General features: G+C 36.9%; 1 protein-coding gene across 1 annotated transcript in view; it reads left to right on the forward strand.

The window, feature by feature from the left end:
* Positions 1-13426, forward strand: part of LOC149952498 (uncharacterized) — a 134066-nt gene extending 120640 nt beyond the window's left edge. Inside the window, exon 8 of the mRNA XM_090169721.1 lies at positions 12891-13426. Within this exon, the coding sequence (XP_090025847.1) occupies positions 12891-13012 (122 nt within the window). The 3' untranslated portion in view covers positions 13013-13426. The remainder of the gene's footprint in view (positions 1-12890) is intronic.
* The last annotated feature ends 1137 nt before the right edge of the window (positions 13427-14563 follow it).

Below are 14563 nucleotides of genomic sequence, written 5' to 3' on the forward strand. Positions count from 1 at the left end.
ACGGAAGAGGCTAGTCAGCACGGCGCGCTTAATTTCAAGGAGACGACGACAAAAAGAATTTTAAACCGCGCGCGTCCGAAGTTGCTCGAGCGAACGCGCCCCCCCTCCCACGCCCACTTCCTCCCGATTCCGTTTTCTAAATGGTGACAGTTTCCGCTTAGAGATAGAAACCTCCCAGAGAGAGTGCCAACTCAATAAGTAAAGGAGAAAAGAGTGAGCGGGAGTGGAAGGGATGAGATAATCGAACACTATCTTCTTCTCTTTGCTTTCCCAAGCGCAGGGGGTCCTCCTTTCGTTCCAACCCCCCGGAATGGTGCGGAGGGGAGGTCGACAAGAGGTTAAGGAGCTGGAAGGTGACGCTCAAAAGTGTTGCCCATTTAACCGGCGAAATAAATATCCTAGTACAGCGCCTACACGAGATAGGCTACCATCCTCCGATACCGAAATAAAAACAAGCTCGCCACGGGCTTAATTGGTGTGGCGCCTAGGAGCCTTTCACGTTTATTGCAAACAAGACAGGGTTGCCACACGTCAGGAAAAAGCCAGGTAATTTAAAAATAGACCTAAAAAGTCAGGGGAAACGTCAGGGAATAGACCTTTCAATAAATCATCCTCCCAGGAAATCGCCAAGAAGTATTATTTCCGAGAGTCAGGACCTGCAAGTCACAGTTTATAAAGTGCTTGGTAAAATAATGGAAATTTCTCACCTTTACGGCAGCTACGAGTAACAAACACAAAGAGAACGCAGCTAGCCTTAAACATGCAAACGCAGTGTTGTGTACTAATTTCATTGGACGAACCTTTACGCTGAACGTTTTACGGAAGGGGGGGGGGGAAACAATTTCCAAATTTTCCCCTTCCGACGGCCACAGGCGCTAAAGCGTCTAACCAATGAAAATTGTACACAAGACGACTCTTGACGGGCTGCGTTCTCCTTGAGTGGGGTGCTGTGTTTCTTGCGCCTAGCTGTTTACATAGTGCTTGTTAAAATAATGGAAATTGTAATTATGCACCTCCTTATTAACATTTTTTTTTAATTTTAAGCGTTGTCCAATATTTTTTCAAAATGGACGTTTCAATAAAAGATACTCGGTTTTTACTCCCCTCTCCAAATTCATCTGGGAAGGAGCTATTTCCGGTCGGTCGGTTAAACGGTTAGAATGGCTAGCCAAAAAGTCATATTTAAGCCAATTGGAGACGCGTTTTTGCCCTCATGATTATTTTGCGTCAGATAAGAAACGCGTCGGCTCACGTGTATAAGGAACATACTAATGTTAATTTTCGATAAGATATTTTAAAGTAAAATATATAATGTTACTAAAACTAAGTACAAGAAGATAATATTATTATTATTATCATCCTCTTATGGTATAAATAATTAAAATTATATGTAATATTTTTATAATACCGGGCAATTTTAAAGCTTCCCATGGAGGCAGAGTTAATTCCATAGAAATCTCATAGTTAACTAGAATGCTGCCGCCTACGGCCGAGCTGGTCGCCAGTTCGTTTTGAACCTTCAGCCAATGAGAGGCTGTAGAGTGGTTCCGCCAAGGAGGATAATAATCCTCCTTGGTTCCGCTTAACTATAGCGGGAGCTAGGTGAGGTCATTCTCTCTGGTGACATTAAATTCTTGGCAGAACCACTCTTTGAACTCTGATTGGCTGAGATCTGGCTATCGTCTGCCACGGCGTTTGGTCCATTTGCCAGTTACACGGCAGGTTTCTAGTTACCTATGAGATTTCTATGGTTAATTCATTTCGTATAAAATTATCTTTTGGAAAAAGATGAAAACTTATTCCTTTAGAAGTAAACATATTACTTTGGCAGTACGGTATGCAACAAGTGTTTCCATTTAACCAGGTAACCTTTTTGGCATGTGAAGGCTTAGCAAAAACCGATGTTACGTTCGAGAAAGTTTCCAGCTTTCTAATATTTCAACAAGCACTATATAAATAATAACTTATTAGTAGTGGCTGTCGGAAATATTACTTCTTGGCAATTTCTGGGAAGATGTTTTATTTAAGTGCCTATTGAATAACCCTATCGCACTCTAGCAGGGTTGCCACAATATTCTCAGAATAAAACTCCTTGTTTTCCCTGATTATTTTAAGTTATTGCCCCTGACTTTTTAACTTCTCAACTCACCCCCTACAACTCCTTTTAATATTTAGCATAACCTTTTGAAAGCTCTCTGAATTCAAATCCAGGGTACTACATCTAACCAGGTTAATTGACAATACTGGCCTCGACAAAATATTATCCGAATACAACAACGACACGACAACATAACTTTCATCCGACACCAGTCACCCGAAAGGCCAGGATAAAAAGGGCAAGTCTATGAGAGCGTATTCCGTCGGAGGTGCAGCCTCTACTGTTAAAGGTTAGAGAGTCATCGGGGTATAAGAGCGGCACCACCGCGCGCCACCGACAGACGCCAAACGGCAGCAAACGACAAAAAGAATTAATCGGCAAAAGGCGAAAGCCCTAGTCTTAAGGTGGCCCTAGAGCCCCAGCGCCGTCCCCTTTCGGAATCAAAGGCTCGCTCCAGCTACAACGCCGAAAGGACGAACTGCGATTCGAAATTTCAGCTAACCATTGTTTACCGGATTCGGTGTCTAAAAAGCGCTTTCATCCCGAAAGGGGGGCCGCTTGGGTGGCGTAATTTTAGGATAAACCTCCCTCTCCTTTTCTTAACTTGAAACGGAAATTCATTTCGGAACTAAACGAAGAGAGATAATTTCAGTAAATGGCTTCGTGGTCCTCCCCCCCCCCCATTCTCCAAATTACCGGATATCGAGTCCAGACGAGTTAAGGATGTAATTTGTAAAGGCAATACTGATATTTTCCTCAGAGTATCAGGACGGCACTAAAGTTAAAAGTTCGTTTTCAGTTTAGACTAGACCTAAATGGATTAAATATCGAATTTACTCGTTCAGTAGTAATTAGAAAAGGGTACTGGAAATCGTTATAGTACTATAGGCCGCAAATAGGCCTAAGTACGTTAAAACTAAGGAAACAAGAATTATAACCAAAACAGTTTATAGCTCGTTATAGGGGCGACCTTAAAGTGACATATATTATGTTTATTGTTGATTAATCGGTCAACTTCATTTTAAAAGTATTAAAATATATTTATGTGAACAACAAAATGACGTCATTCAGTATTTCAAATCACAGTCCACTGCTACTCCAATTTTTAACACAATATTTTTTGTCACTTTTTGGTCCACAAAGGTATCCATATTTATATTAATTTTTCTACCTTACACATCTAACATTTAAAATTTTAAAATTTATTATTATTATTATTTTATTTTTTTTGATGCGATAATCTGCAACAAAAAAATTAAATAATAATAATAATAATAATAATACATTTTTAACGGTGTTAACTTATTAAATAATAAACGTCAAAAACAAAAGGGTATAATGAATGTTTATTTACTATTTTACTGAACACAATTTACCTTCTCAAGGGGCGATGAGCAGTTTATCTGCTTTAACTGTTAAAAAAACGTCTTTACAATATTTACAAAAAAATGAAAAATAAAATAAATTCCCATCTCTAATCGTCAATAGAATTGATAATTAATTCCGAGGGAGATTTACGAATAAATGAATTAATATTTATTTACTCTTTGTTAAAGAACAAATCTCTTTTATAATAGGGAGGAAACGGTAAATATGGGTTCACAAGTTACAGGGTTTAAAATATATTTGCCATCGTCAAAAACATATTATATACAATAATTTCGATAGAATAAGTTTGGCAAAAAAAATCTGTAGAAATTTAGAAAAATTAAACAAAAGGATGGATACGACTAATAATTAAGTTATTTACAATATGTACAACTCAATTATGAATGCATTTGCAAGAGGAAATACATTTTTTAATTTGGCACTAACTAGAAAAAGTTTAAATTCTTAATTGTCCCCAACGCCACAGAATTCGTTGGTGATGGTGTTCAAAGATGAGTTACCCACCAGGGGATTTTAGAAAAATATTTAATTAACGCCCTCATTATAAAATTGAAATTAGTGTTAGCAGATGACGTAACGATAAATTACTCTTAGATCGGAACTCTTAGTTTAATTGTAAAATGGTTAATTACTGAACAGTCGAAATAATAAAATAAATATCTTACTGATAAATAATTACATTTTTCAAACGAATTTAAATCAATCGATTTTCTATTTAAATTTTTAAAGTTGTAGGGAATTAGGGACGTTTTTCTTTATTTAATTAATGGATTATTTCCACTCAAAAAAAACTTGTCGATGTTAACGGTAATAATTAGTGTATGGAGCTGTTGGCTCGCGTGGCATGAAGGGCTTGTAACCACCCTCCTACGAATTGTAACCCTGCCAACTGAATTAATGGCTTTAAAAGTAATTAGATAAGGTGGTCTCTTGGGTATTAGCCTAGCTAATTATGATTATTATTATAATTAAAAATAATCGTAATGAAATTTAATTTATTCTTACTTAAGTTCCAACAGAAAACAATTTGTTTTGATTCCTATTACTTCATCGAAATGCATATATGAATTTAATTCAGTTAACCCTGATCCTATGCAAAAAAGGTAAAAAAATTTCTATAGAAGCAATAAATATAAGTTCATTTTATTTATAAACCAGGTCAGCCCATAAATTAATCCCCAAGAATTTTTTTTTATCGCGCCATACATAATTTTAAAACGACTTTTTTTTATTTACAAATTCTGGAATCGAAAAAATTGGCTAGTCGCTTATAGATCTACAGCCACCGAGTGTTGGGCATTTTCCAAAATCCAATCTCAGCTCACAAGCTGCTCAGGCTCATCTCAAGAGTGGCTCAGATAACGTCGCTCCAAATCGAATTTATTACAGCCAATGTTCAATTCGTAAAAAATGCAGAACTCCACTCGCTTCATCTAACGGCTCATATAAATTTAAATACAGTTCTGTAAAAATAATGAAAACTTAAAGTAATTTTCTCAACTAAATAATTAGTAGAATTTCCAAAACAATATAAAATTGTGAAATATCAACGTAAAAACGTACTTTTTTTCATCAAACAAACCCCGTCTCAGTTTGCCGAGAATTTAAGAGTAAAAGTAACTGCTCCACTCTTCTGATTATCGATCACCTTCTTCATTAATAGCTAATTATAGAGGCGGCTACTCTCTTATCCTCCCAACTATTTGAACTTACCATCTCATTCTAATTCCAACCACTCCTTCCGCTCTAAGACGAGTGGAAGGCGCCCATCAACCTTCGCCCGCGAGTGCTCGTTGGCCCAAGACGAGAGCTCGCCAATTTAAGTAAATAGAATTTTTGAAGGGGAGCCTCTTATAAACAAAAACAGGGGAAACTTTGGGCCGCCACTCGAGAAACAGTGAAATAAATTTTATCGGGAATATTATTGTAAAGAAGTGCTCGAAGAATTAAAAATAGGCGGAGTACGAGAGTGATAAATCAACTCCGAGTTGGAAGTCTCCCGGGGTAATTCTGCCATTGCCGAGTTATTAAGCATTCTGAAGAGGCCGTGAGAGAGAGAGAGAGTTCATACCTCTTCAGCTTAATTAGGAGAAGGTCTTTCTAGAAAAATGACTTTACTTTCTTCGCGTCCGCCCCCAACTGTCCTCCTCGCGCGCCCTTTCGCCTTCGGTCTCAGGGTCCGAAGGGACGTTGGGCTGCTGAGGGCCACACTGGGTTCACTAATTTGGGTTTAAGAGGTCTTCATTAATTAAGTACGTTTTCTTGTTGGTGATATTTCGATTGATTAATCGGACCCTCCCGATTTGCATATCTGTTGCGTTTAATTATTTCATCATAAAAATGCATCCACGGTGTAACGCGACTTTTTAAACAGGATGGTTAAATCTTAACTTGTACGGGTTGAAATTTTAATCCAAATTCAAAATTTGTTTTAAATTATAAACCTCACAAATATTTAACATAAGTGATTACTCGAGTGGATTTATCAAAAACAGGTTTGGGAAGGTGGCGAAGTGGTTAGCACTCTCGTGTCACAGCAAGAGGAGCCGGGCTCGATCCCAGCTCCTGGCACGTGGGGAAACCTCCTTCCACGTTGAGTTTGTAAGTAATCTCCCCGCTGCATGGCTAGAGGATTTTCCCCTCTGGGTCTTCGGTTTCCCTTTTCATAAAAACCTGCTGAGGTTAACGGTAATTGTAAGTGGAGGGAGCTGTTTGGTCGTTTGGCATGAAACCATCATGCTACTGCAATTTAACTCGGTCACCTGAATTAATGGAATTACTAGGCTTCACAAGTCATTAGATGACTTAGGCCTGTGGGGTTTCTTTGGGTATTAGCTTAGTTTGTTAGTATATTGATTTTCTAATACAATTTCATTTAAAAAATACGGTTTATCCATAGCGAAATATCCCTACGCAGTGTAATGTTTACTTGTTACACCTTTAAACGAAATTACTAGTTTCATTTTAAATTCCTACTTATCTCGTAAGAGATATCTTATAATCTTTTGATATTATTGACATTTTGAGAATGAAATACCATATTTGTCCCAAAATCCTTCAAAAAGAACCCAAATAAAAAACATGACTGCAAGATCCCACGACATGGGTGGTGCGCAAATATTGAAAATAAGCCAAAAGGTTTGGGAGATAAATTAAATTTTAAATTCCTTAAAACTCTACTGAAATTTTTAGCTTTAGGAAATTAAAAAAGGTCACAAAATAAATAGAAATATGGGCCCAAATATCCTACGACAGTGGGCCCACAAATTTCAAATAAGCACGATATTTTTCTAGCTTTAGGAAATGTAAAACGGTCCCAAAATAAGTAGTTCAAAATAAATAAAAATAGGGTCTCAGAGAATCTACGACAGTGGGCCGACAAATTTAAAATAAGCACGATATTTTTCTAACGTAGTTCAAAATATATAAAAATATGGGCCCACAAATTTAAAATAAGCGAAAACGTTTCCACAAAATTCTACTGATGGCTCCCAGAACCTTCAAAAGGGTCCAAAAAAAAATAAAAAATAGTAGCTCCACGTACTTGGCCAAACTGACCAAAACATCCTGGCGCCACCAATGCGCGGGCGTTATGGAAGAAGTAGCACCCTGTACATATATAACAAAGTAGGTCTAGTCGAAATATAGTGCAAAGAAATAAAGCTGAGCTAGTCGTGCAAAACCAAAAAGGGTTTTACTGTCTCCGGAAAAAACGAGGCCCATTTTCATTTGTCACTCGACGAAATTAAGCATTCAACAAGAACCCAAAAAAACTCCAACCGGAACCTCGAACGAGAAAGATCCATTATTTAAACTAAGACCCACCCCAAAAAAAAACAACATCTTGACATCTCCTCTCTTCAAGGTCTGGCGTCTCTTTAATGTCGAAAAAAGCAAATACATCGAACATTTATATTTATACCGACTGACCTCCCCATCCTTTGAATACCCCCCTTTAAACAAGCGAAACAATAGGGGTACCAGCTCGTTTATATCTTACTGGAACCATGGACAAAAAAGAAAACATTTTTTTTTATAAATAAATAGTATAAAAAAAATTCGTCCGAGGCTTAGCATGTTTCATTGTACTGCATGGTAATCTTGAAAAGTGCTTTTTTTTGGGTCCCTTTTTTACTCTTTTACGTGCTTTGCCCGAAAGACCATTTCCTCGAAATTGTCCCCGACTTGAATGGGTGGAAACCTGGCAGGCTTCTATCCGTTTATCACTTTAACTTTGCATCGAGTTGATATTCGAGAAGGCGAGCCAGAAATAGCCGGGATTAGTGGGTGACTTCCATTGAAATAGATTGAAAACGGTGGACAGTCGCTGTTTTCGTTATAGTCGGACCATCGCCTATCAATGGCAGTTCCCCCAAAGCGAGGACGAATAGGAGTAATATCAACTTATCCTACAAAATGAGGGGGGAGGAAATCAAACGGGGTTTCCGGCCAAAAACAAGAGAGCCCGAAAACCGTCACTCAAACAGCGCCCTCTCTCTTCCGAAACAATGACAAAGTAATTCGCTAAAAACGGACTGTTCGGATTGGACCTCGAAAACCAAAAATCTGACTCGAAAAACCCAACCACTTTAAAGGCCACCTCGGAAAAAACCCACTTTCAAATCTTAGATTTTAAAAGAAAAACCAACTTGTTCATTATGAAATGACCAATTTAATCTTAAACTGAATTGAAATGTGATACAAATCCTCACAATGAATGCGCATAACCTTTTAGCTTTTACATTCTGGAGCGTTTTCTGGCGAAAGCATTTTTAACGTTCGTACAAGGTAAGAAGAGAAGCAGTCTATCTAGCAGACGATGTCTAGTCTCTAGAATCTTTATTAAGCAGGGCTAGACAAAAGAGATTTATAATTTATCTTAGTTTAAATTTTTTCGCCATATCGTCTAATACAAATTTGGAAATATTATACTCAAATAAAAAACCCTGAGCTCCAACCTTCAATAGAGGGCTTTAGCCTAGCCTTATGAATGTTTAGCAACGTTTTCTGCCACTAGATGGGGTAAGGACCCACTCGGGGTCACGTTGCATTGAGTGAGGTAAGACTAGGGTTCACTATTGCAAAAACGACACCGTAAGCTTCGACTATAGATTTAAAAATATAGTTAAGTGTTTAAAACTTTGAATTAAAACGACTATTTTAAATATTTATTAAGTTAAATTAAAGGTTTAAATTTGATATGTTATCTCAATAGATTTTAAATTATTACTTATTTAACATTAATCTTAAGCCATTCTCATAAAAATTGTCAAAATTAACAGGTTTGAGTGAATTCGCTAAGCGGTATATTTTTATATAAATAACTGAAAGGTTAATCAAAAAATTTCTCCGAACAAATTCGATAATATATAATTTTATCTAAAAAAACTACTAAATGTTGGATAAAAAATTTAAATTCAGTTTTACAAAGCAACGCTAGCATAAATCAATAATATTTCACATAAGTATATAGCCAGTCGCAACATTAACACTTAACACCATTTTGCTCACCGCATCTCACTAAGACTTTAACAACCCCACTCTAGAATGATAATTTCTTGTCTGATGAGCAGGCCCGTACACAGCCGCCAAAACTCGGGGGCGCTCAAATTCTTTTTGGGGGTGCCAATGCCTTGAGTCATTTTTATCTCCCCTTCTTTGAAATTAGTAAATTGGGGATGCTCAAGTACTCATTTGGGGGCGCTGAGCATCCCCTGGCGCCCCCCCCATGTACGGGCCTGCTGATGAGCGATTTGTTATCGGTAAAATATTTGGTGTAAATTCATACAAATACCAAACATTATAATAGACCTATGGTGTGACCAATAAAAATCACGCACGCTTAAAACCTGAAAAACTTACAATTTTCAACGTTAGATGTCTCTAATTCCAATTGATTGCTTGTAGAGAAAAGGCTTCGTTGGTGCGAACGGGGCGAGTTTGTTAAGTGAGGGGTTGGAATTTGAACGAGGGGCTTATAACCCGGGGAAACAAGAGGGGAAGCAAATCGGTTTAGGCAGCCTGTTACTCGGAAAGGAAAAGCGAGAGGGCGCTATCGGCGCCTAATCTCCAAGTTTGATACAATAAAAAGTATCTATCTCTAGCGTCGATATCATCCCTCTTTTAAAAGCCAAACCCCACGCGCGAGCTTCTCACGGAAACCGATCCCGACCCCCCCGACCCCCCCCCCCCCGGACCAATATCAAGATTTGAACTAGCTTTTACAATCTCACCGAATATAAGAGCTTGAAAGGAACCATGTTCTTGCGGGATGAGATTGGCCATTGGGGAAGATATCCACGCGTACATTATTACATTATCGGCTTGACCGTTTTCGAAAGGGACATCAAATCTATTTCACGCGCTAACGGATGATCTCACTCTAGACAGAGTACAGTTGACCAAGAGCCACGAGCTCGAAAGCTACTGTTTTTAAACATGAATTAAAACTATATTTTTTGTTGAAAATTTTTAACTCCATAGTTAAACCTTCTATTTTTAAAAATACCTTAGCCGTCTTATACGTATTACTTTTATATTTAGAGTCCGTATTGTAATAGTTAAAGATATTTCGCTATTAATAAGTCAAAAACGGTTTCGCCTGGTTAGGTAGCGGAGTGGTTAGCACTTTTACCTCGCAGCAAGAGTAACCGGGTTCGATCCCAGCTTGTGGCAAAAGGTAAAAAATATTTGAACAACTCCTTCTGCGTTGAGTTTGCAAGTTCTCTCCGCACTGGTTTAAAGGGTTTTCCAACGGAGCTCTTCGGTTTACCCTTTCCATAAATACTTAGGGTTAACGGTAATAGTTAGTGTAGGGAGCTGTTGGCTCACGTGGCATGAAGGGCTTGCCACCACCCTCCTACGCATTGTAACCCGGCCACCTGAACTAATGGCTTTAAAATTCGCTCGATGACTTCGGCCTAAGGTGATAATTATTTAAATATTTTGTGTTTGTATCAAAATAATACGTTATTGGTAACGAACTTAAACGTCGATTACGTATTTGTTTGGTTTACTCTGTAATTTTTACAGGACGTTGGCTGCTTACGTAGCTATTGGGTCACGCAGAGGCGTCACCATGGTTTTAAGTTTGGTGAGCCTAAGACATAAGTCATTTCACCATGGTATACCTGCATTCAAAATTTTTAATAATATCCTTAGGTTATTTCCAAATATTGGGAAACACGGCGAATGTTTGATTTTCTGTTAAATCTACAGGAGAGGTTCTTAGGATATTTTATGTTCCGAACACCCCAAAACACTTTACCGATGCCACTGGTACCACACAGCGCACCACAATTTAGTGACAAGGACTGCACAGTCTCGATTGCAAATTCACAACAAAGCATTGATTTTTCTAACTTTTAATTGCTTTTCCATTGTATCGATATCATAATCATCAGGGAACTTGGAAAAAAACCGGCTTTTTAAAAAATCAAAAAATTCCAGTATGGTTAAAACCGGATGTAACCGTTGGTTTCAACCGTTTAAAACCACTAATAAAAATGCTCAAATTGCTTATATCTAGCCCTCATTACTTCGTGAGACGACGTAGCAGACGACAAAAAGTGAAGGTTAAGTTTTAGTTTCGTTTTGGAATAAAAAAAAATGCTGAATATTATATGATGCATTTTTTATTCGAAATAAATAGTATTTAAAATTTTCAATATTTCTAATTCATTTCTTAATATTTTTTTAATAAAAAAAGTATGTTTAACCAAGGATTTTATCGTTGGTTAAAACCACATTAAACCAGAGTGGTTTAAACCAGTCTGGCTGGTTCTTGCCAACCCTGAGGTGGAAATTAAATATATCCTAACTCAATTAAACTATTAGATCTTTAGAATATGGCTTATTGTATATTTGCAATTTTTACATTTTACGTAAAAATAGAACCACGATGCGATGTTTCCGCGTCATAAAAAGACATTCGATACCTTTGCAAAGTGTTTCGATCCTGTTTCATTTGTAGGGCCTCGCGAATCATCCTTATTTGAGAAATTCGGATATTAAACAATTTGAAATAATCGAATATTAATTGAATGCTCTAGGATTGAACTTGGCGCGCGTCGACTCGAATATCGAATTGGAAATAGCTTAGAATCCCAGATCGAATCGAATGACTCGATCAAACCCAATCGAACCATCGAACCCGTTTCCCGTCTGGGATTGTTCGATACTATGGTTCAAATGCTGTTTATAAATAGTATTTTGACGTTATGACTTATGAGGTGTAATAAAGATTGGTTTTTTAATAAAAATTATAGTTTTTAATCCTCATATTTTGGAAGGATTTGCAAGTTGTCTAAATTATACGTTTATATCATTAAATTTAACGAACCTACACTTAAAACGATTTAGTTTTGGGTCTTAACATTCAACATTAACAAATCTTCATTTCAAGTGGCATGCGCAATTATTGAATGTCTTCGAAACAGCTTGATTCATACGAGTAAAACGGCGTTCCAAATGTTTTCTAGATCAATTTTTTATCTTCGCAGTAGTAAATGCGAACACTACCTTACCAAATATTCGTCGAATATAGGCCCAAATATTAGTTGAATAACAGGTTTAATAGTAAATATTTTATGTTATGTAATGACGTCATAGGTGACATATGACGTAATTAAAAAACGAAAACTATCTGTACACATAAAAAAGTGTCGGCTGAGAGCCAACTGAATGGCGTACCTTCTTTTATATAGAATTTCCCTGGAGATTATAGAAACGTCAAGAAACCCGAAAACAGCTAGGCATCACCCTCCGATTGGTGAGGCGGAAATAAGAGTCTTTATTTTCAGAATATTCGAGGAATATTTACCGAATAATAAAGATCGAATAATAGAAAAGTTATTCGATATTCGATTAAACACCAAAAGAGGTTTGAAACCCATTTAATTAAGGCTGGGCGAATAGCCGAATTAACGGAGTAATTCGGTCGAATATCGAGACGGTTATTCGTCTCGATATTCGACCGAATTACTCGGTTAATTCGGCTATTCGCCCAGCCTTAATTAAATTTGTGTAAAAATATTGAAATCGAATAGTAAATCAAAGGTTATCTGGGTCTAGCTTGATAGATACTTATATCTTAAGATTTATATATACTTCTGATATTATTTAAAATTAAGTCTATCATTTCGTCCGCTTTGACAAATTGAAGTACACGATAATATTGGAAACCGAACTTAACCAGGTTACCATCATTTAATACCAATTAACATAAGAAAAGAAAGTTAAACAGTGTACGAAGGCTTAGTAGAGGGCAAATGGAACTCCCAAGTATCGTATCTTTTGTTGGTGAACAAACATCACGGAGAGGCGTATAGCGACTTCCAGCGTCGTTTTTACTAACCAATTCTTATATACTTTTCTCTTTCTCTGTTCCCGTAAATCGTTAAAGTGCCCAGTAGCCTGTGGACAATGTTGAGCTCGACAAGCGGACTGATTCTAGTGTTTGCTCTGTGGTTTGCAGTGAGGGGAGCTGCGATCGCCCCTTGCTCGCGGAAAGATCTCATCAGTTGAAGACGCCAGCGCCATCTCGCGCCGGATAAACGAAACTCTTTTCTACATTCGCGAAACGGTTCCTCCCAAAACTCGTTTATTTTCCAAGTTGGGACGTAACGCGGAGGCGGAACCACACGTGCTACGCCGAGGACAAGAACCAAAAGAGAAGGAAAAATAACAGTTACCCCCCAAAAAAACTGGTAATCTATGAACCAATACTGAACTCTATATATAAGATGTAAAAAAAATATTAGAAAGGTTGAAAAAGACTCCGCGAAAGACATTGCATCGTAAAAGAGCATGATACAGATAAAATGTTAAACTACTATTTGCTTTAGGAATATATATTCTAGCGAGGCCTTTCCTTGGCACAGTCGTCTCAGCCCCGAAAAGAGAGGTTCAGTTTTAAAGTGTGTTTATTCAGAATGTATAAAATGGGAATTTAGCAGAATGCTTTGCTGTTTTTTTCTTTTCATCCCGGAAACCGAATTTAGTTGCTGCTAAAAGAGTATTTATTCATGATTTTAAATTTAGTTCGTATTTTATTCTAAATTGGTCGCCGTAAAATTGAGCGATTTATCGAAATTAATTTTGGGTTTCTTTGGAAAAATCTAAGAAATTTAATAGAGTTTAAGAATAAGTGTTATCTCATAGTTGAGTCAGAGATATAGTAGGGGGTAAAGTGTGCTTCGTATTGTACTATACGCAACCGAATGGCTAGGACGTATTTTCACTGGAAGCTGCCTTCTCCCTGAACACGGGTGTGCTGCTGGTGGAACACTTCTACAGGCGTCTGGCCTAATCTTCGTCTACTAACGCTACCATCCAATATTTACTACATTTTATTGAATTTTACATTTCGCAATATACTTCTATGACTCAACCACCAAATAAAAAGTTAATTCCGTTTAAGTTTATTGTCCCGTATATTAATCAAATCGATATAAAGATAAGGTAGGCGATTCTCCAGATTAATTTGGATGGGAATATTTTACGAAATGCTATCTCTAAAATAGTGCCTTCATATTTTCAACAACTATCGACCAACGCTAGATAAAAAAATACTCCTACACTTATGAATATGAATGTAAATCTGCCTAAGCCCGCAAAGAATATTAGGTACAGCAGCATTGAGAAAACAAATAGGAAAAAAGCTAGACTAAAAAAAAACACCAAGGCTTAGATCTAAGCCTTGGTCCCTATATTGAACCATAGTAAAAACTCAACCACGATATTTTTCGCTTTGAAAAAAAAAAATGTACTCAAAACAATCGCACGAACTATGCCTTACTAAAGTAAAGAGGTTTGTGACAAAATATGTAAATATAAAATTATGTATTATAATAATAATTTAAGAGACCAAATGAGATAGCTTAAATTCTTTGACCCGAAATTCAATAAATGTATATTGTTAATTACATTGAACTAATAAAAGAAAAGAAACGCGATAAATTATTTAGCTCAATATAAAAAGTAATAAAAAACTAATAAATCATGCATGTGTTACATACCGTACCAAAAATTGATTGACGAATTTCATGCTATTAGCTATTATTAGAATATATATAA

Source organism: Leiobunum rupestre, chromosome 3, assembly GCF_980474605.1.
Source record: "Leiobunum rupestre chromosome 3, qqLeiRupe1.1.hap1, whole genome shotgun sequence".
NCBI classification, from domain to species: Eukaryota; Metazoa; Arthropoda; class Arachnida; order Opiliones; family Sclerosomatidae; genus Leiobunum; species Leiobunum rupestre.